Source organism: Beta vulgaris, chromosome 3, assembly GCF_026745355.1.
Source record: "Beta vulgaris subsp. vulgaris cultivar EL10 chromosome 3, EL10.2, whole genome shotgun sequence".
Classification (NCBI taxonomy): domain Eukaryota; kingdom Viridiplantae; phylum Streptophyta; class Magnoliopsida; order Caryophyllales; family Amaranthaceae; genus Beta; species Beta vulgaris.
In genome coordinates this window covers 38,683,231-38,707,030 of record NC_079204.1, presented here as the reverse complement: position 1 = coordinate 38,707,030, position 23,800 = coordinate 38,683,231, and the positions used below count along the sequence as shown (strand labels likewise).

The 23,800-nt window shown below is 34.8% G+C and overlaps 1 protein-coding gene across 2 annotated transcripts in view; it reads left to right on the top strand.

The window, feature by feature from the left end:
• Positions 1-23,800, top strand: part of LOC104883712 (DNA-directed RNA polymerase III subunit 1) — a 44,988-nt gene that overhangs the window by 5,637 nt on the left and 15,551 nt on the right. For both annotated transcript variants that reach the window (XR_007272734.2, XM_010668266.3), the window contains exons 4-19: positions 84-249; positions 2,107-2,252; positions 2,433-2,545; positions 2,673-2,772; positions 5,483-5,698; positions 5,795-5,943; positions 6,025-6,166; positions 6,253-6,393; positions 6,815-7,003; positions 8,136-8,355; positions 9,883-9,976; positions 16,339-16,573; positions 17,317-17,508; positions 19,765-19,863; positions 22,993-23,196; positions 23,282-23,470. Coding sequence is in view for 1 of the 2 variants with exons in the window: in XM_010668266.3 (XP_010666568.2) it covers positions 84-249; positions 2,107-2,252; positions 2,433-2,545; positions 2,673-2,772; positions 5,483-5,698; positions 5,795-5,943; positions 6,025-6,166; positions 6,253-6,393; positions 6,815-7,003; positions 8,136-8,355; positions 9,883-9,976; positions 16,339-16,573; positions 17,317-17,508; positions 19,765-19,863; positions 22,993-23,196; positions 23,282-23,470 (2,595 nt within the window). In the remaining variant the exon portion in view is untranslated. The remainder of the gene's footprint in view (positions 1-83; positions 250-2,106; positions 2,253-2,432; positions 2,546-2,672; positions 2,773-5,482; positions 5,699-5,794; positions 5,944-6,024; positions 6,167-6,252; positions 6,394-6,814; positions 7,004-8,135; positions 8,356-9,882; positions 9,977-16,338; positions 16,574-17,316; positions 17,509-19,764; positions 19,864-22,992; positions 23,197-23,281; positions 23,471-23,800) is intronic.

Sequence of the window (23,800 nt, the reverse complement as noted above, 5' to 3'; positions counted from 1 at the left end):
AATTACATACTCGTCTTTTAAATGTTGATCTGACTTGTAGTTATCTAGCCATCTAAACTTAATATCCTATTTCTACCTGTCAGTCTTGCTCACATATCCTGCTACCAGAAAAAGAATGTAAAGAGTTTTTGAAGAAGATGAGAAATAACAAGCTTGACTCGCTGCAAAAAACTGAACTGAGGAAAAAGATTGTTAAGAAGTGTACCTCTAAACTGGAAGTGCAGTGCTTGAGATGTGGGTACTTGAATGGTAATATCTTGCTTTTTTATCCAATTATTTGCAGATGAAAGTAGTGGCTTGTGTCTGCATACTTTTGTGTATCTGACTTGTCCCCTCTCGTCCTGTCTGTCCGTTGGTGTCAATCAATGTTTGAACTATAGTGTCTGTTATGATAACGTTGGTAAAGCAGGAACTGTTTGGAAAAGCTTTGCCTTTTTCATAATAAGATGTGTTATTTCTCTAAAACAGATTTATTGCAGGGCTGATTTTCTTTTTCTTTTTTTTGTTTCTGGGGATCTCTTATCAGATTGTGCTGTAGATTCTAAGATTGATTAAAGCAACGGCAGTAAATTACGAGTTTCATTTATGAGTGGCTGTTAAAGAATGACAAGTGTTTTGACGTGTCAGCCTCAGAACAAACTGAAGACAATATTTTGATGAACTGTTAACTCATGTAGCTTTCTGTCATTTTATCCGACGTATCTGAAGAACACATTTAGATTTGTCATTTTCATAATGAGTTCCTAAAGCACAATTTCCTGGGTTGTTATATTTTAGTGGGTTAGAATTGGCCAACTTTTGTTTACTCACTTGTTATTTTTGGTGGCAATACTGCTATAGGGTCGGGGTGGTGGACCCTGGCGGTAGGGTGGAAAAATATTAGATATATATTGGAAAGTTTTGGCACACTAATGTGGTGATTGGTGGATCATTTAGATTTGTCATTTTCATAATGAGTTCCTAAAGCACAATTTCCTGGGTGGTTATATTTTAGTGGGTTAGAATTGGCCAACTTTTGTTTACTCACTTGTTATTTTTGGTGGCAATACTGCTATAGGGTCGGGGTGGTGGTACAGTGGAAAAATATTAGATATATATGGAAAAGTTTTGGCACACTAATGTGGTGATTGGTGGATTAAGTCCATATTTTATCCTCATTCGAGCTACTAGGGAAACATCTGATTATAATGGGCGGTGATGACTCTTTAAAAATGAACAAAATGTTAAACAAACAGCAGGTGCACGTGCATTGAAGTCTTTGGCCTGTGTTTCCTATAACATTTAAGTAAACAGTGTTACAAGTCTTTTACATTGGCTTTGCTAGCTTATATATTAATAATTATCAGTCAGAGTTTCAGTAGGAATAAATTTATTGTTTCTACTTCTTAGTTACTAATTGGCACTGAGATTTATTCCTTCACGCATTAGGAATTTGTTTCCTGTTTCTTAGAGAACAATATGACAAGATTGTATGGTATATAGGACTCTCGGTAATGTTAAAACAGGAACCTACTCTGTTTTTTCAATGTTTAAGTCTGGGTTTTACGAGTTGGAGTTGGGATAATCTATTTAACAATATTCTAGAGCTTAATAGTTGCCTATATAAGTGGCTTTAGTGTGAAATATTACATTCATACTGGGTTGAGATTAATGATATTAGAGTTCTTGAAAATTTGAGTTTGGTTTTATCCGTCTAGTGGAAATCGATTAAACACACTTGTTGCTTGTCTTTAAGTCTAATCTGCTTCTAAAGCTAATAACCCCAAAATTTAGTGAAATTTGAACAACCGTAGCCAACTTATATCAGAATGCTTAATCGTGAATTTTTTGGGTGTTCATCTTAGCTGTCTGCTAACAAGCTACATCTGTTATTGATGATAAAATTAATGTTCAACTCTTCCAAGGCATCTGCTGCTGCCACCAGTACTGAATGTCTCACTTAACGATGTGAAGAAGATTGTTTGTGCGGAGCCTGCACATTTTGCAAAGATAGTTGTTAGATATTAGTAAATTTTGCTTGGATTCTAAGTGGTGTCGCTCAAGTATTATTTACTTTTTCATGGCATATATGTCGACAATTTATTAGTCATTGCATATGCATTCCAGGAAAGGTGAAGAAGGGCAAAACTGCATTACAAATTGTTCATAATCGTCCAAAGCAGGACAAAAACCATGAAGAAAGTGGAGCATCCTCTCCTTCTCTTATAAATCCACATGACGCGTTGTTATTGTTTAAGCAAATGCTGGATCAGGTGAAATATTTATGCAGTCTTGAACTTCTCTCTTCTTTCCCCGAGTATGTGCGTGTGTTGATTTGTGTGTAGGGTGTGACTAGTGAATGCATCTGAGGCTGAAGAAATTCCAGGAATGGTCACCGGATGAAAGTATTGAATTCTTAGCTAGTTCTTATATAAGCCTTCATCATCTTGCAGGACTGTGAGCTACTCTATCTAAATAATAGACCTGAAAATCTTATAATTACCAACGTATCTGTTCCTCCGATGGCTCTTCGTCCTTCTGTTTTTGTGGATGGAGGAATTCAAAGGTCCGTATCTCAATTTCTTTTACACATTTCTACCATAGGAATTTAGTCTAGGATCGACACTTGCACTTCCATCAATATTCTGATTCGTGTCATGATGATGTTTTCTCTTCCTTCTTTACACTTGCAGCAATGAAAATGACATTACTGAAAGGTTAAAAAGAATTATACAAGCAAATGCTTGCCTTCACCAGGGTTTGCAAGAACCAAGTAGCTCATATAAAATTTTGGTAAGACAACTTATTTTGTGTTTTGACTTTTTGTCTATTTTTACACGGGATTTATAGTTAACTTTAAACGTGCTCACTCGTTATATATATATATATATATATATATATATATATTGTATATTTCAAATCCTCAAATAGATGTTACATGAATTATATTTATATTCTGTGAGCTGAACCTGAAATTTGTTGAAGTTTTTCACCCGTAATTGAAGGGCTGCAAATGAAGGTCTAGTTGTATCTGGAAAGTAAGAATTTCGGTAGAGAAGAGAGATTTCTCTTATGTGAAGTTACTGGGTTTTTCCTTTGATCTTAGAGACTATGAGATGAGGACCAAATTAACGAATTTCAATGGATGTCCATGTATTGTGCTTGTAATGTTGGGAGATTGGGAACTAGCATTTTCTTTCTGTTTTATGAGGTATCAAGAAGTGTGAAATCGATCATGTGAAGCATGATTGACATGTTATTTCTCATCATTAATGTGGTTTACCCTTGGCCTCTATGTTTTGTACATCATTCTCCATTTATTGATGATAATTTTCTTATAGGAGAAAAAATGAAGCTGTTGTTTTTTGGATTCAGTAGGAAATGATATATATATAGGAGGACTGTAATTAGAGATGATCATTGAATTGACTTTGTATCTTGAGCACCATTAAGTCCTAGTAGGAGGAGAGCTGAAGGAGAATAGAAAGATGGAATTTAATTGAGGTTGATGGCTGTCAAAATTTTTTCAGTTTCCATTCATAAAATCTGGAATGGAGATTGAGGGTGGTAATCCACTTATGATTAGGGAAACAATAAGCTTGTGGAGAGAAAGAAAAAGGGAAGTAGGGGGGGGGGATAATCAAATATTGACAGAGGGTGATGGAGATCCTGGCTTTTGAGAATCTACTATGTGTGTGTGCAGGTGCGCGCGTGCGCGTGTGTGTGTCAGTTGATTGCCAGGCTCTTATGTTTTCTTTTTCGTATTTATTTAAAAAGTGATCAAATCTAGGACCTTTTTTTACACCACTGACATAAAACAGTAAATTGTATAAGCTACAAGTTTTGAAACTTGAAGCTTAATATAGCAACTGAAGGGCTAAATTAAACTATAGGATAGTTCTTTAATTGACATTATCTAAGTCCTTCAATCACTGTCCAATCCGTCACAATCCGTCACCATTGTATGCACTTTAGACTTAGAGCAATCCAATGAACATTAAGATCGGAACATATAATTTTTCTTTGAATATGCAATCTTATGCAGTTTTTAAAAAACATGCAAATAGTCCCCTAAATAGTAACTAATATGTCATGGTTGGGTTTTAATCACGTCTTAGTGAATAAAAGTTCCTAGAAAATCTGCAAGAGACCTTTTCGATCTCTTAGTCCATCCTCTTGTTCTTGCTACAGCTCTTTTTTTGGGGCTATGGGCTGCTTCATTCATTACTATCTTGGTATTTTCTTTTTGCTGATTAGGAGAGCTGCATTGAATCATGTGTTGCTATGTCAATAGGAATAGATAATTATCATTGTTTTAAATCTTGGATGCGGTCACAAAATCACTTTCGCAGGCGATGTGGATGGTTTTTGGCTATCGCAGCCTTATATTGTGGTCGCCATAAGCTCAAAAACCTTTTCAATGCGGCCAAAATTAATTACCATGGCGGCACGTGAGTCCATAATCCATATCTTTTAATAGCATGTCTTACATACAACTATTGAGTGCAACATTTACTGCGAGACTGTTTCAGAATCCAACAAAAGGTTGGTCCTCAGTGAGCTAAGCGGAAGCCCAGTACAATATAATCAATAACTTATTTGTTTCATGAAGAAGTTATCATGGGATGGTCGAATAAGAATGTGTAATTTGATGTCTTAATTGATTATATCTGCATAAGTTTAGTAAAGAAGTCTGATAGCCCATTGGCTTCATATGATATTGTGATTGCTGACATATTTATCTGTTGCATTAAAATCATGACTGTAGTAGCTAGGCCTAGTGTCTCTCTCTTTCTTACTTGATTGGATAATGTCCCTAAAAAACCCTACAAAAAGAATAAAAATATGTATGAACTCTTAAGTGTCTTTGAAGGTTCCTTAAAAAAGTGTCTTTGAAGGGCATGCAATCAAGGTGGTTTTAGCTACTGCAGTGGTATACTGGTATTAAAACAAACAACTAATATTACATTGGTATTTCAAACTCGCAACAAACAGTGCGTTGGTTTTTGGGTGCCAGATGTTATGGGATTGGAGCAGTTAGTTAAACTGGTTACTTAATATGTAATGGAGGGAGTTTAAGAATATGATTGAAAGCCTTTGTAAACATATAAAAAGAGGTGAGTCTTGGTCCCTTGTGTTATATGTGAGTCCAAACTAGTAAGCTGTCCTTAAATCTATGCTATGCTGTATGAGTTCCACGCACCTGCCTATATATTTTTAAAGCCTGGTCCCCTCCCTATTATGATTAGCATTCAAAGGAATAAAACAGATGATGTCTTTCGTGATGCGAAACAATATTTGGACTTTATTTCCAAAATCTATTAATTGACTCTCTGTCTTTTCAGCTTATTTATTTATTTATATCTTGGTTTATTTTTTGGTAGAAGATTCAGACTAATTGGATGTAGATATGGCAGCCCCTCAAATTTAGTTAACTGTAGTTTTTTACCGATTAGCATGCAAGCTTGTAATGAAATTTGATAGTGATTAAGACTTTGTTTAGGATGACTGGGATTACCTTCAAGTTGAAGTGGCTCAATACATAAATAGCGACGTACGTGTTGCTTTACAAGGACAACAACCTACCAAGCCATTGAGTGGGTTTGTCCAACGTCTAAAAGGGAAACAAGGACGCTTCCGTGGGAATCTGTCTGGGAAGCGTGTCGAGTTCACTGGAAGGACTGTAATATCACCTGATCCTAATCTGAAAATCACAGAGGTTCAGAATTTTGTTAATTTTCAGTGAGTTTTTTTTTTCGCGATAAAATAATTATCTTTTGTTTCTGGGTTTAGAAGAAAACTGTTATTCTTCCAGGTTGCTGTTCCACTGCTAATGGCTTCAATCTTAACATACCCTGAATGTGTCAATCATCACAATATAGAAAAGTTGAGGCAGTGTGTACGCAATGGGCCAAAGAAGTACCCGGGCGCAAAGTTTGTTATAGAACCCAATGGTGACAAGAAGTAAGATATTATTCTTGACAAGAAGTAGATTGTATACATTTTAACTAGATATACTGATGAAAAATGCCTATTCTGTTGCAGGGATTTATCATTTTCTGGTAGGAAACGAATTGCTGACGAATTAAAGTTTGGGTACATAGTTCATCGTCACCTTGAAGATGGAGATGTTGTTCTTTTTAACAGGCAACCAAGTTTGCACCGGATGTCTATTATGTCCCACAGGGTGATTTGTATTTTAAAGTGGTCTACTTTTTAGTTGCCATTTACATTGTCGAGGCTAAGTGGTGACTTATATATGCCTGCTTGTAGGCTAGAATCATGCCATGGAGGACTTTGAGATTCAATGAATCTGTTTGCAATCCATACAATGCTGATTTTGATGGCGATGAGATGAATATGCATGTTCCACAGACGGAGGAAGCTAGAGCAGAGGCTTTATTGTTGATGGGGGTAAACAAATTTTCTGTACGATTGATATTGTGAAATATGAGGCTTTTTTCTGCCCATTTACCAGCTTTCAATTGAAAGAGTTACAATTTATTTGTGAAAGGCAAATTAATGTTGCTGCATAATCAGCTATGATTTTTGCTTTTGCTAATTGTAGCGTTGCTAGATACTTTACCTGTATGACGGGCTATTTAATTTTTGGCTAATGTATTCATTACTTCTTTACCAGTAGGTCCTTGAGCGAAATCTGTGTACGGAAATTGTGATTCTGTTTGCTGCATAATACATAGGTGATATGAAATGTGAACTAATGAGGAAATGTGCAGGAGCAGTATTGGTGCTCCAGCATGTTTTTTGTTTTGTTCAGTGGTTCTGCACTTTTTGCTAGTCAATAGTTACAATATATTTTCTGTTTTCATTGCAGGTTCAAAACAACCTATGTACGCCGAAAAATGGAGCTATATTGGTCGCTTCCACCCAGGACTTTTTGACATCTTCTTTTTTGATTACCAGAAAGGATACATTCTATGATCGTGCAACATTTTCTCTAATGTGTTCTTATATGGGAGATGGAATGGAAATGATTGACTTGCCAACACCAACATTGGTTAAGGTTTGTTTTGACTAAAATATGTCTGTAGTACAAGTATTAGTTAAAGTTTGTTGTGATTAAGCTATTATCGTAGTTTATGATTTTGGTCTTGGGGTATTAAATTGTGTATCAGAATAGAAAACTGATATGTATTGTCTTCTCAAGTACTGGTTGCCATCCACCTTGAGGACAAGGTGGAAGTTTGGGCAGCTGGTAATGTTATGAACTTACTTAATGGTAAGGGCACGCTAGGAATACCATCATTGTTCTATTGGATGGAGCTTGCAAGAGAAGATATGAGTAGTTAGTTATTGGGGAAAAGGAAAGAGCATTAATAGGAAAGAGTTGACAGAAGAAAAGATCAGGAAATATTATGTGCTGTTGTTAGTTTTATTTAGTGTTAGTTGGGAGAGAACAAGCCACTCAAAAGCTTGTGTTATCCACTATTCAATATTAAAGTTCATGTTCTTCTCTTAACCATCTTTTCTGTCTTAGCCATGTCAGTTCATAATGGAGAGCTCACCCATGGCCATAATCAACCACTAGACTCAGAAACACTTTAGTGTTTACTTAGTGTTATCTGTAAGGTTTAAATCTGACATGAATGAGTATTGAGCTTTGAGCTTGAGAGTGACGTTTACTCCTCATTTGGTGCTTTGTGTCTATTGGAAACTTCGATTTCCTTCTGATCAAAAAACATTAATTTTTTTGCTACTCCTTGATGTAAGTGGCTAAGTGCTACGACTATGATTCAAGCTTTAATATGTCTTTGGCTTGTTTGCTGTCTACTTCCTGTGTTGATTGATAAGCTTAGCTCTTGATTGCGACATTCTTTTGTGTTCATATCTATGTTGAAATGCATATCCTTCTATTCCTCACAAATTTAATGAAATAAAACCCAAGCATCTACTTGTTTGTGAAATGCTCACAAAACTCAAAATCCATGATCTTCATAATGGATCTGAAAATTATAAATAGTGTGAAAATAAAAAATATGATTCAAGCAATATGTGCTATTTCTAAGAAGTTTGGATGGAGCCTACTATATTCCCTTTTCTGCATTCAAGCCATGGTGGCTGATCTTTGAAGGGGGGCCTTTGTCTATTTCCCTCTAATTTTGCTTACTGATTTAAACGCCTCTGCTTTGCTGCAGCCAATTGAGCTCTGGACGGGTAAACAATTATTTAATGTTCTATTACGTCCGAATGCACAACTGAAGGTCTTTGTAAATCTTATGGTGAGAGAGAAGATATATTGCAAACCTGAAGACAGGGAAACTACTTGCAGGGAGGAAACCATGTGTCCTAATGATGGTTTTGTTTACTTCCGCAATAGTGAATTAATGTCTGGGCAACTTGGAAAAGCTACCTTAGGTCAGATTTTCATATGTTCATGCAATCGTATTATCTTTTTTATGTAATGCCCAGTTTTTTTTATTTGATCTGAGGGAAAGCTTGTGGTGCTTTCTTGGTTTAGGACTATGAGTAACAAATTCATGATCGGGGGGTGGGGGGTGGGGGTTTATCAATTAAAGTTATCTAGAAAATCTGAGATTTTGCCCTGTTAAGCTATCTGCAATGTATGACATGCAAATTATCGAGTACAAATTAGTGGAATTATACAAAACTAATTTGCACATTGAGGTACAATATTGGCACCCTAAACGGTGCGAAGAATCTCCATGTTATGCAGTAGTTTTAGGTCTAATAACTTCAGGTAAGTTAAGATTTTTCCCTTTAGGTTCTAATAAGTTCCAAGAAACTCTCACACTGTATAAAATGAACTCTTTAACACTGCATAGAATAAACTTACATTTCGTCAGATTAGCTCAGATTTTTTCAGATAAAATAAGTCGTAGGAATAATATTGTCAAGAGAATGCACCCTAAAGAATGCAAATAAATCATGTTGGACATCTGGAAGCAATTAAATGAAAGAAAACTGGAGTAGACCACAAAGGCGCAAAGAGCCAAGAGCCTTATTTGACAAGGCATGATGATCTAGACAAAGCACCCAATTTACCCCAGAAATGCTTAACTCTAAAGCAATATTGTGTCATTCCCTCACTTTAAACCTACCCTCCTCAGCTTGCACTTTCTTCTTGAATCAAAAAGCCTATTTCATAAAGTGTAACTCCCTCATAGTGTTAAGGACCAGATTTCGCACCTTGCAACACAGGATGCAATTATCAGGAGAGTAAGGAGACAAACCTCTAGTTGTCACCAGAGTTGCAGACTATTAAAAGAGGTTAATTTATCCTAAATCGCTGTCCACACGAGACCTTAACTGTCACAGATTTGACTTTCAAATGGGATTTAGAATGCTCTGCCAAATTGCCTAAAAGTTCAGAGGGACATCAGCCTTGTTGCAGACATCTTGTCAGTGAGCGTATTAAGACTAGCTGTTCTTCGACTGTGGCCTAGATTCCTTTTCTTGGAATAGCTCACGATAGCTCCTTTTTCTTGCATTGGGGTGGCACTCCTTTGTACTTTTCACCTGAAAAGATAAGTAAGTTCAGTTCACTACTACAATTAGTTGTAAGGGCCTATAAGTTAATTTTAGTTCAGGTAAGGGATTTTTTAGTTAAAAGAACAATACCTAAAGTAGATGATACTGTCTTCTAGAGGATTAAGTTTTTCCTCTATCTAAATCTTTATGGTTCTATAATCTGCTGAGTGCTGCTCAAAGAACATAAAAAAGGGTTATAATGCAAACAGCTATGAAGTGCAAGTTTGATGGGTTTGCCTGGGAATGTGGATGTCCATTTTCTTCTTTACCCATAAGGCTTCTGAATTCTGAATACTTAAGAGACCCTGTGGCTGCAGGAACGAGAGAATTACTAAAAATATTATTGCAACTAAAAGAAGGATCTGAAGATTAATGCTCAATTAACTAATGCAGGGAATGGCAATAAAGTTGGGCTTTTCTCTGTCCTTGTTCGAGACTATAATGCACATGCTGCTGCTGCTTGCATGAATCGATTGGCAAAATTGAGGTAAATGCTCATCATGTTGCCAGCGCATATTATTTTTATTTATTTCAGATCAAGAAAAAGTTCTGCTATGATTTTGGGAAATTGGTACGCTATGTCAAATTGAGTAAAATATTATAAATATTTATATCCTTGTCTAGTAGGTATTAATGCAAGGCTCAAGCACTTTGCTGTCTAGAGGTCATTGCTGGGATGGGATGAATCAAGTCCATCCTCCCGGCCTAACCCGTGGTCAGACTCAGCCTTGACTCAGACACAATGCAGCCTGGACCAGTACCCTAGGAGGATCATGGCCCTTGTGTCAAACTCCCAAGTCACCAACCTAGTTCATAACTGACCCAACTTACTCTACTTGTTCATTTTGAAGCCAAAATTTTAAAGGAAAAATTGTTTTTGATAAGTCAACCTTTGCTTGATCTTCTCAAAATAAGTCAATCTTTTGATTATCTTAGAATAAGTTAACCTTGTATCTACTTCTGCTGTAATGAGTTACTGACGTTGAAATTATGATACGTGTCACATTTTAATAGGATGACATTGTGATTTAACTCATTTATAGCAAAAGTAGATACAAGGTTAACTAATTCATAGTTAATCGAAGGCTGACGTATTTTAAGAAGAACGCGCAAAGGTTAACTTATTAAAAATAATTTTTCCAATTTTAAAAGGTAAAGAAGATCGACAGATTTCTAACCCACTTTAATTGACCTGATCTTTTACCAAAACGGGAGGCGCACAACTTGCTCGGAGTGCCTTTTTGTAATTCTATGAGCTTGTGTCTAATTTTCTTATCTCGGCCCGCACGGTGGCGAACTCTAATGCTGTCTCAGACTTTTTCACTTGAATTTTGGCATAACAAAGGCCGTGCTCACTTCAACTTAAGTCAGGATAAAAGGTAATTTTGAGAAAATAATAGAAAATCAGTAAAAATCAGTTTTTGTAAGTATAAATATTTTCAATTTAGAAAAAAATTGTACTTCCTGTGTCCCAAATGACTCTTTACACTTTCCTTTTTTTTTTAATCCAGAATACTCTTTACACTTCTATTTTGGGATACGACCCACTAATATTTTAATCTTTCTACCTTTTAACTATTGGCCCACACTCTCTCTCCTCCAAATAAAATAATACCACTCTTATTACCTATCAACTCTAACCATGACCCACATTCTCTACTTGAAATAAAATAATACTACTTTACTAACTACTAACTCCTCTCACATACTTTTCAATAAAGTACCAATTGATAACCAAACAACTTATTATCTAAAACTACGTGTCTTGATAAGTGTCAAGAGTATTTGGGACGGAGGGAGTAATCATTAAGAATAATTTCAGTTAAGTCAAATACAGATGATTGAAGAGGTAATGCATATCTTACTTTATTAGCGTTGCACAACAAAAATACTTTGTGTCACATTTTTGGTTAGGAGTGTATAACACCTATGCGCATGGAATGCCTTACATGAATCTTTTTACGTCAACCAATAATATAAGATAAAACATGATATAACAGCCTTGCATAAGATTCAAAAGACTGAAACTCACCTAAAGTTAGTTAGACTACGACTATGTTTTGTTTTAACTTATTGAAGACATCATTACTTATTTCCGGAAAGATAAGTTCATATTCAATTAAAGAAATTAAGTTCATATGAGAAAAAAACTAAGATCACACTAGATTGGTAAAAATGAGTTCAAATTTGATTAGACCAGAGTTTACATAAAATGTTAAGATCAAATCAGATAAGGTGAAGCCTATGATAAGGAAATTTTGTACATTAATTTTTGGGTAGTGCACATAAACTTTGTATTTTCCTAAAAGGAATATTTACCCATCCAACCCATGTGATGTGCACTTTCCTTTACTAATCTCTCTCTCTCTCTTAATCGATTATTTTTCTTCTTTTTCTTTTACATTTATCAAGCAAAACAACTCTTGCCTTTCAAAAAAAAAAAAAGCAAAACAACTCTTACTCAAAAGTATCACAATGCGTGCTGTGAGGTAGTAGAAAGTTTATTTGAGGACGGAGGCAATATTATATTTTGTTTCGATGATATGTTGTAGATTTCTTTGTAGTCCATTTTTTCGTTATATTTCTACCCATTTATTGTAAGTCAAATCTTATGGTGGGTAAGAGGGAAATTATTGCATGTGAATTTTTTGTAGGAAAAAAGAGGGGGTTGTATGTTGCATGTAGGGGGTAAGTGAGAGCAAAATTAGAGTAAAGTGAAAATGAGTAGAACAAAAAAGAGAACACTAATAGAAAAAGATAATAGATAAATCAAAAAAGGATCAAGGGAGTATTACCTTTAGGCACTGTTCTTTTGAATTAAATTAATGGAAATTCAATTTAATTCAATTCAAACAAGTTCCCCTCACAATTTTAGTTCAATCTGGTTTAGTCCAAAAGATTAGACTAAGTCGAGAAAAAAATCACGGATAGGGTCGCATATGGGGTAATGGCGTGATGTTCTGGAAGTGGCTTGTAACAGATGAATGGATCGCCTCTAAGGCGCTAACATAACTTGAATTTTACGAAGATATTTGTATCAATGAATTTTGACCTCAATTTTGCAACTTCTAGCTTAAGAAATAATTTTTCAACATAATATACCAAATAAAGAAATCTAGTATACAATATTTATATAAATAGATATAACTCATGTACATTTTTCTACTTGGAAGCCCACATCATGTTCTTCTCCCTTCTTTGGTGTGTGCATGGCACTTGTATTCAGTTATATGCAATCAAAAAAACGCGATCGCGGAAACGACTTGTAATGGGGAAATAGAATGTTTTGCAGCCGACGCGGTGTGAATTCTTTTAAAAAAAATCACAATAATATGTTCTAACCTTATTTGCAATATTTTAGTTTATGAAGCATTATTACAACATAATATAACTAAATTTATCAGAATATCCATCAGCTATAAAATTAGATCGTAAAATATTTTTGGCCAATGTTTGAAAAGAACGGATGTAACGGATAAAAGCGTTCTAACGCGGCGAGTTCGCGTTACGGAACGGACAACCTGGTGAGAAGTATGTGATTTTATTATGGCGTTCCGTAACGGTTTTTCGTGGAACGACAAATACAAAATCCATTACAGAATGGCTGTTGTATAACGGAAAGGAAGAGTTTTGATTCCATGGTTATATCATATATGTATTTTTGGAAATAATTAATGGGAAGTCACTAATGGCAACAATTGACGTGCTAGTTTTGGCATAATTTTTGGAGCTCAAATCACGCACAAATTGAGTATTGTTGGGGTTCAATTTAACATTTCCTCCTGCAAATACTGTTTCGGATGAATTAGTTGCTATATGTCCCTAGACTTAAGCGCATGGAACTCGATTGTGTCTTCCCATATCCCATTACTTTACGCAATCTAGAACTCTAGACGAAATAGGAGACTAGATCCTTCATAGGATTGTAACTTGGACGGTATGCAGGTTGAGTACAAAATATTTTGTACTCGTTTGAGTCCAAAAGATGTTGTACTCGTTTGAGTCCTAATCCAGTTCGCCTTGTAGTCCAAATCTTGATACTCTAACCCAAAATTTAAAATAATAATTTTATTTTTTCCGAGTATCCACCAAAACAAATTAAACCCATTTGTGTCAATTGATTTTCAAATGAGAACCACCGGAATAATAAAACCTAAGAACAATTTTAGTGCAGACATACCATGATTTTTTTTTCTTTTTCATTTAATTGATTTTCAAATGAGAACCACCGGAATAATAAAACCTAAGAACAATTTTAGTGGAGACATACCATGATTTTCTTTGTTTTTCATTTTATAGACTTCTTATGTTCTTTTATAATTGCAACGTTTTGACTTTCACACTTGTGAAGATGCTACTTTGACCATTAATTTTTTGTAATAATTGATTGTTCTAATTTGTGAGAAGTTGATATTTTGAAGACACATTGATACTAATCCACAACATATTACTGGGAGATTAATTTGCAATAAAGAGAAATTAAAGGGAAATCTTCAAATAAAATAGTAAAAGGTTATTTATGTGTAAGGCGTACAATAATGTTGATGTTCCACCTCTCTAATTTTAGTTTGTAACAATCTATAGAAGTTGTAATAATTTTTCATCTAAAATGAGGTAATATATACCAAGACAATATAATACATTTATCTTTATTTATTATTTTATTATATAAAGTAGGTGCTGCATCTGTGCTTATTATTTTTATATATATATATATATATATATATAAATAATATATATATATATATATATTATATATATAATATATATTTATATATATATATATATGTATATATATATATATACCCTCTTATGGTGAGAACCGTGAGAACCACTTAAAATGAGCAAAAACTTCCTAAAATGAGCAAAAAAAAGTAACAAATGTGCATAAACATAAAATCAGTAGAAAACATTAAATTATCAAAAACGTAAAATGAACAAAAATGTAAAAGAAGAAAAACGTAAAATGAGCATAAAAAAGTTCAATGAGAAAAAAAAGTAAAATGAGCAAAACGTAAAATGAGCAAAAACATTGATAAATAAGCATAAAATTGTTAGATGACCAAACCATAAAATAAGTGAAACAAAAAATGAGCAAAAATATTATGAAATGAGGAAAATGAGTGGTTCTCACGGTTCTCACCATAAGGGTGGTTCTCATATGAACTTAAACATATATAATATATATATATATATATATATATATATATATATATATATATATATATATATATATATATATATATATATTATTTTTTATACATTGCTTATATTTCCGATCCTTACACTCATTATATTTCCACTGTCTCAAACAAATTTGGTATCATAGCTTAATATGGCTACAAGTTCAACCCCATTTTCTCTTATGCACAACCAACACTTCCTATATTTGATGGAGAGCATTATGATTATTTGAGTAGTAAAATGCAAACCTTCTTCATATCTCAAGATTTATGGGAGCTTGTGGAAGACGGATATGAAGACCTTGCTGAAGGTGCTAATGAAGCACAACAAAAAAATATTTAAAGAAAATAAGAAAAAAGATGCACTTGCATTACGATATATTCATGCAGCTGTGAATAAAACAATACCGCTTATATGGATTGAAAACATCTAAAGAAGCTTGGCATACATTAAAGGAAGAATTTTTAGGAAATGAAAAGGTTGTTGCTGTTAGATTGTAAACTCTTTGGATAGATTTTGATAACTTGGAGATGAAAGAGACTGAAAGCATCCAAGTTTATTTTTCTGTGAGTCACAGAGATTGTAAATCAAATAAGAAGTCTTGGTGACACCATAGAAGAGAAGAGAGTTGTTCGTAAAATATTGAGGAGTATGACAAAAAAGTATAATTCAACAGAATTTATAATAGAAAAGTCGAAAGATTTATCAACTCTCACCATGCATGAGTTAATGGGATCTTTGTAATCACATGAGCAAAGATTAAAAAGGAATTCAAATACTCATCAATCTGTTGATCAAGCATTTCGATCCCAATTAAATGTATCAAGTGATCCATTTTGGTCAAAATGTAACCATATCTTCCCTTACAGGGCCAATCTTTCAAGTGAATTACACTGTTAGGAAAAAGATTTACCATGTAATATCATAATAATGAATTACAATTTTACTAAAATGGATTAGTTATTGGTAATTACTACGGAGTGTTCTCATTTTATCATATAAGTATTGTTTTCACGGGAACCCAACCCTATGAAAGAAGTCTTAGGTTGAGAAGTGAGAAGTGAAAATACACGCACACACACACATACACATATATTCTTAGGTTAGAGTTACAACACTTGTCAATTAGAGTTATACCTCTTCTCCCTCCTCGCATAAAAAAGCCTTCGCATATGAATTTGAGACTGGACTTTAGACTCGAAAAGGTTGAGTCCAAGTCCAATCCGTCCCAAGTATTTGGGATTTGAAATCCAATCGAATCCAAATCAGTCAAACGATTTTGGACTGGACTCGGGACTTTTGCCTGTCCACTTACACCCTTAATCCTTCACAGATATGATATATGCGAATACTACCTCAATGGTTCATAAGTATATAGAGAGAGTCTTCACTTGTTTGAAATCACATGAACCCAAATTATAACGTGTGATCTTGTAAGCTGGTGTGGCTTTGGTTTTTCAGGCATAAATCCGCCTTTGTATTATTTGTTGGTGTCATGCTAATATGCTATAATCTTGTAGAAGATATGTATTTATGTTTTCCTTTAGTATTTACAAGTTGCAATCTAGTGTGTATTGGTGTATGGCTTGGATCTCTACCTTGATGTAACAGATCAAAAGTTTGAATTGGAGTACCTACCTAAATTTGGTATTTTCTTTGCTGCAGTGCCAGGTGGATTGGTAATCATGGGTTTTCAATTGGCATTGATGATGTCCAACCTGGGAAATTTTTAAATGAACAGAAACAATTCAATATATCCGCAGGCTATAAAGTGTGTGATGGGCTAATACAATCCTACAATGAGGGGAATCTGACTCTCATGCCAGGCTGTGATGCAGCGCAAACTCTAGAGGCAGAAATAACAAAAAATTTAAATGAAATTCGTGAAATAGCTGGAAAGGTAATGCCTTTTACCTATGTTTCTATTCGGATACGGGAGTCCAAGTGTCCGACTCGGCTATTTTGTAGAAAAAAGTCAAGTTTTTAGTTTACAATGAAGTATCCAAGTAAAGTGTCATGTCGGACACGACATGACTCCCCGTTTTTGAGGTAAATGAAGGCGTCGGAGTAACAATGCCTTTTAGCCCTTTTTTGAAAAATGTATTATAATTAAATACTTGTAACAAGTTAGTTGGTGTGCTTCCTCTATCCCTGAAAAGCTTCAAGGCTGGGAGAGGTGAGAAAAGACCAAGAGCCAAACAAGGATTATAATGGAAGTTAAGGGTAATATCTAAATCTCCCAAACAAGGAAAATGATTTCTGTACCAACCCACCAAACCCCTGGGCACTTGTTGCTAGCGGAGGAGGTAATTGGTTTTACCTGTGAGATCAGGCAATCAGAAGCAATGACTACTGATCAACTGCAAAGTAAAGAACACAACAATCAATTATATATGCTTAGCATACAAATTACTACAACCATGCCTCCACTTTTCTCCCTGACGTGGCTGTGTCCTCAGTATTATTGTCCTTCCAGGTTTTCTCATAAAGGCATCGAGTCTTTTTTCTTTTATGCGTCCTGGATCTTTAATCATATAGGACTATCACCTTCATTTTGTATCTCTTCTTCTAATATTTCTTGGTTGCTAATTGTTTTTAATCAGATCATTTTATATATTTACCTATGTATAAATATGTTTCCAGATTTGTATGAAAGAGCTTCACTGGAGGAATAGCCCATTGATAATGTCACAATGTGGCTCAAAAGGTTCCCCAATCAATATTAGCCAAATGGTTGCATGTGTTGGTCAACAAGCAGTTGGGGGGCGTAGAGCACCAGATGGCTTCATCGAACGCAGTCTACCACATTTTCCTAGAAAATCAAAGACCCCAGCAGTATGTTACAACTCTATTATAATAATTTGTTTGGATAGTTTCACGAAATGTTGCAATAACCTCTGTTTTACATTGTCTTTGAAATGTCATTCATTGCTTAAAGAACGTGTATGTGAGAAAGCTTCTATCAGTTTTTAATGTCTCTTCTATCATGCTCTGATTTAATCTACAGAAATTTTTGCTGTGATATTTAAGAAACTTGTGCATAGGCAATGCTTGTCGGAAGATGATGGGAATATTTGCTTTTGATGTTCCTTACCTGAATAGAGAATCTGAGATGCTTTCAGTGGTGACCAACCTGGATAATAAGTGCTGGGTTGAATGGTGAACCAAAGTCATGTATTCCGAAAAATGGGCCATTAACCTAGAGCATTCAATATGACTAGATTCATTGACTTGCAAACCAGCCACAAAAAGAGGAGATACAAATAAATTAGACGTGAACTTTGACGAAGTTTTCAGATTTAGGGTGTATATTGAAAACACCCAACTTTGGCGTTGCGGTTGTTGCCCAATTACTATATGCAGAATTCAGCTCCAGACTTCTTTTGTGCACTGATTCACCATTTGACAATGATGTTGGAGGAAGGACAGGGTCCTAAAACCATCTTCAAGAGAAGTGATGCTTGTCAGGCTGTTTGCTGAGAGGGTAGGGCTCGCATACTGACTAACCTGGGGATACAAGAGAGGTAGGACAGGAGAGAAAAAGATTGGAAGAAAGATGTTTAAGCTAGTGTTAGAATATATTAAAGGGGTAGCTAACCTCACGTGAACTTGTTTTTGACATAAGGTCAATTTTTTGTATCCTATGGAGAGTCTTGAGTGGTGTATTTACTAGTAGCTAGTAAATATAGATGGAACAATATATCTACTATTTCGTATTTTAAATATTTATTGACTACGATATGAATTATTTGGCAAGTGGTTAATGGTGTTCTACTATTGTCTCCGCATTTATGTTGTATCTTTTAGTGCCTTAAATACTCCTCCTATGAGAGACCTTTCATCCCTTTCTCCCCCTCCTAACAAAATCCAAATGCACCAGATTTACCAGAGGCCACGATTTGTCTCCTTGTTCCCATCCTGTATATCAATCAAATGGTGTATAAATTACAATATTGGTATGACATAAAGAGTGTGATGTTGGCTTCTATATCCTACGTTATATGGCATTAATGTGCCTGGGCAACAGTTAGGAGGTCAATGAGCTCTTTATTTAAATGATAATGACAATATGTTTAGATTGATTTTTTGCACCAAATACAAAAATATTTACTTTTGAAGTGTCCCCTTAAAAATAATAACTTACTTTTAAGGTGATGTATCGGGGGGATCGGATTATTTGCTTAAGCTAATGGTTGAACTGTTGAAGTCCTAGGAATAGTATTATATATTCTATCACGCCTCTCCCACGACAGCCCTTTGTGATAATATCCCACTTAAAAAGAAGGGGTGGATGAGATTTGAACCCGTGACTTTTTTGTCATACTGGCTCCCATACCTTGTCACCACACCAATTCAACCAAAAGCTTAAGCTGATGGTCAATGCCCCAGGAATAGTTTCATATTCTATTATTTTTGCTAAATAATGATTATTTGCTCCATTTAAGCGTCGCATATCTATCCTATGAGGTCATTTGTTGGCAAGAAGTTGCTTCTTAATGTCGGGACTTACCTAGATTGTACAGCTGCAAAAGAGATATCTTCTGGTTGTATCGGAAAAGTTCTTTACATTATCTCCTGCAAAGTAAGGGTTGGGCATTGTGATCATCTTGAAACAAATTTAATTCGTTTTTCATCTTTATTGATTGCAATAGTATCACTTCCAAACCAAAGCAGATACTATGGAATAGTTGCATTTAGGTGGCATCTTGTTTGGAGTGTCCAAGTCCTACCTTTCTAACTATTGAAGAGGCACCAATAGTTTCTTAATTGAATTACCCGTCCAAAGCACTACTTGTGGTACTTATGCATGTATTCTGTGAATTTATATATCACTCTCTCCATCCCAATATGAATATCGTTTAAGGTAGACGATTTGAAAGAAATGCTGGTTGAAGGGTTTGGTATTTAGAACTGCATGTAACATTTCGTTGATTTTTTAGATAGATTAGCAGACCTGCAACTTTTTCCTATTTTATTAAATGACAAGTAACATGAAATAAAAAGCATTGAATGGCCAATATTTCGGATTCGAGGGAGTAACAGAGTGGTGTATAATTTTCCGAAGATGATCTGTTTACTGATTTTGTGCAGGCTAAGGGTTTTGTGGCTAATTCATTTTACACAGGCTTGACAGCTACAGAATTTTTTTTCCATACTATGGGTGGGCGAGAAGGCCTAGTCGATACAGCTGTACGTTGGTTCTGCTAATTGTTTTATTTCGTTTTGATGACTTTATTTATATTGATGCTTCTTTATTTTCTTTCACCCTATAGATTATGTGTTGGGGGTATTATTATAAACATCATATTAGAATCTCTGAATGTCTCTAAATATTATCTAGGACAGTTGCTTACCTTGGTGCTCAATTATCGACAATCAAACTCCCAAAAATTTGTAGCACAGGATCTAAGCAGTCAAGAGTATCAAGAAGCCACATTTGTGTTCAGATTGGGCATTTTCTGAAAGAAATCAGATGTTTACAGTGAAGCTTTGAAGGTATTGAGTACAAAGGAATTGATAAAGTTCTGAAATGAAAGTTTAATCATAGATGATATTGAATAGAGTAAAAATTAGTCATGTTGCTAGAAATGAAAACTTATTCACAAGACGAGTTTAGGCACAGGACCACTCGTGATTATGGCAGAGAGAGTTCAAAAAAGACTTACGATACCATGATAAAGCTGGCAACAAAACTGATTATGGCAGAAAGGGTTCGGAACTCAGATTTACAGTTATTCTCAGAGAATCTTTCTCGTGTTTATTCAGATAATTAAAGGATACATTATGTAGAATGTATGTGAATGAATGAGGTGAAATATGAGGCACCTTATTGCAACTAGCTAGGAATAATACAGAGTTGGTGAAAGTCAAGTATGACCACTTGCTGCTCATGTGGCAGGATCTTTGGACTGAAGTTGCTTAGCTGTAGGAGTAACACAATCCGGCACTTGTCAAATGAAAAGTCCACAAATAGTGGGTTTGCTTTGATGGTAAGACGTGGTAAGATTAGGAGCATAACGATGAGCAGTTGGTGAAAGTGATGCTAGAATATAATTAACAAAAGATCGCTTCTCTCTTCATGACTTTTCCAGCCAATATAATCATCTACCTCATCCACAAGAATCTTAACCGCATCGGAAAAACATTTTAAAGGTTTTTGAGCATTACTAATACCGTGATAGCTGCATATCATCGGGATTGCCGACATAAGTGATACTGTGACCGTTACCACAATCACAACTAGAGATTGAAAACAAAGGAATAATGTTCTAATTTTCTCTTTTTTCTGTTCTCATATTGATTAAACTTGTTTAAAATTTAAGAACGATGATAATCAATCAAGTGAAAATTCTTAATAAGACTTGTTTTAAATTCCTGTTCTCATATTGATTAAATTTGGTGATCTAAATTCACCTGTTCAGTAATTAGAGTTCAGCGTGGGATTGAGATCTTATAGGTAGTAATTCTTCTACAAATTGACTTAGAATCATAAGTAATGACAATAATAGCCATTCATTAGTGGTAACGACTCGTAGATTAAGGAAGTTACTCACACATAACAAATTCATCTTGCAAAACAAAGAAATAGAATTAGTATGGATAAGGAGAAAAGGTAAACTCACACTAGATTAAGTCATTGCTTGATGTTTGCTTATTACTATCTACGGTTTTTAATGGATACTCCATTTTGACTTTCACCCTTGCCAATGCACTATTTTGATTATTAAAATCTCTAGTTATCCATTACCAATATACTACAAAAAATTGATCTTATAAAAAAATACGTCATGACGAATTCAACAATATCTTGCATGCTAACTTTGAGTTTTACACAGATGTAGAAAATTATGGTCATAGTCAAAATGACCATCTATTTAAAAACAGATGTTGTACAAGTTTTGGAGATCATTAGCATGAGTCCTCTTTGCCTCTCTCAAACTATAAGGTTTCTCAGATGTCCCAAATGAACATTATGTTAAGGTGTAGATTATGGCTGTATAATTCATTTACAAAATCCAATAAAATAACAAGTATTAAGGGGGCTAAATTTTTTTCGAGTCAGGTGTCAAAGGTTAGTGAGACTGAGTCCGCCATGAAATATATCTATTCTTTTCGCTGTCAAATTCTCGTTTGCATACGACAAAAGATGAGAGCTATAGACAAGCCTTGACCCTCATGGTTCATGCTTCTCCTACTCTCTTGTTTTGTCCTTACCGATGAACAAAGATCTTAAGGTTTTGCACCAGCTTAATGTGGCCTCCATCACATCCCTTTGCTTGGGCTTGCTCACAGTTATGGAGTTGTTCTTGCTCTTGATCACTTCCCATAGTTGGTTCATGTATCATGAATTACAATCATGGCGTAATATCTTCCTAGCCGTAAAAGCAATTTTATCCTCCTTGCCTACATCCAGTCGCTTCTTGTGGATTTTCATAACGTTGCTTTGCGAAAATGGGATACGCATTTGAAATGGATGACCGAGTTATTATATTCATCATGAGCGACATGGAAATAAATCGAGTAATCTGTTCTTTTATCCACAAAAAGGTATTTATAGTTTGCGTGGTCCAGTCATTGGTTCTTAAAATTCTACAATAAATTGGGTAGGTTGCTAGTATAGTTCTCTATCCCGCTATCTACTTTAAGCGAAACTGAAATTTACGAAATAATATTACTGGAATATGGGAAGAACTCCGTGCCTTAGATGGGTAGAAATATAAAGAGGAAGTACATTGTGGAATGCTTTGGTTATGTACAAAGTAGAAAAAAACATTATCCACATAATTTATGTACAAAACATACACTAAGATGCTATCAACTTATAGGATCAGATCATGCCAAAGTTACTTAATGTTGAATAGTTAAAATAAAAATTTGAAAGCAGGTCTCCTTCGTTTCTTTAGTGGACTATACGCTATTGGTAAATAGTTAAAAGAAACTAGACTAGCAGTCATGAAGTAGTAGCATTGGAATATTTTTGAAGTTCTCAGACACTGGTCAAACTAAAATCAACACTGGATTTATATGTTAAACTAGAGTACTCCAAGAATATTGGGTTTCTTTATTTAAATATATTTTCACGTTTTGTGATAATAGATTCAGTGTTTCAGAGAAGTAAATACTAGGTACTTATATTAAAGGTTTTTTATGGTTCCAAGTATTAATTGTCTGATCTCTCTTGTGAATGCAGTTAAGATTTTTTTCCCCCTTTACATACAATGTTTTCTTGCTCTGTAGAGTATCTATACTTGTGTCAAATTTGGCTTTGAATTAAATCTTGTAATAAGTAGTTGATTTAATAAAAGGTCTTTGCTGCAGGTGAAAACTGCTGACACTGGTTATATGTCACGTAGACTGATGAAATGCTTGGAGGACCTAGCTGTTTATTATGACATGACTGTGAGAAATTCTAATGGAACTATTATTCAGTTTTTTTATGGTGATGATGGCATGGATCCAGCACAAATGGAAGGGCAAGAAGGATTTCCGCTGGATTTTGAGAGGTTGCGTTTCAAAGTTGAGGTATGGATTTTTCTAGCTTTCCGGATTGTCGAGACTGTTGCTTTCGAGTTTGGAACTTTTGATCTAACAAGTTGCTTTTCTGCAGGCTACTTGTCCTGCAGGGAGAAATATGAAACTATCTCCTGATGAGATCTCTGAAACTATTAATAGGAGGCTTTCAGATTATGATGTGAGTACTGGTGGTGGTTGTTCTGATGCCTTCAAGAAGAAGATGTTTGATTTTTTCGATAAATTAGCTGGAAGGAAATGCTATGTTTCTGAGCAGCAGCTGCAGGTATTTGTTTTCCAATTTTTTTTATATTTACCTTAATAAAGTTGACATGGATGATGTTTGATGTGATTACAACTCTTTATTGTGGTTTCCACGGAGCTAAATTCATCTGTGTTTGATTTATTTTAAAGCAATTCTATGCATACTGTCTTGTTTCTTTGTTGTAGCCATTGCATGACTAAAAACCACGGAGCGCAATATTCTAATTAGTTTAGCTACCTTGTCTTTGGTGAAAGTGTACTGATATATTTGGCTCACAGTAAATTCCTCTGAACAAAAAAAGATAACCATAAAGAGGTTGCTTCTCTGCTGGCAATTTTGTAAATGATATAT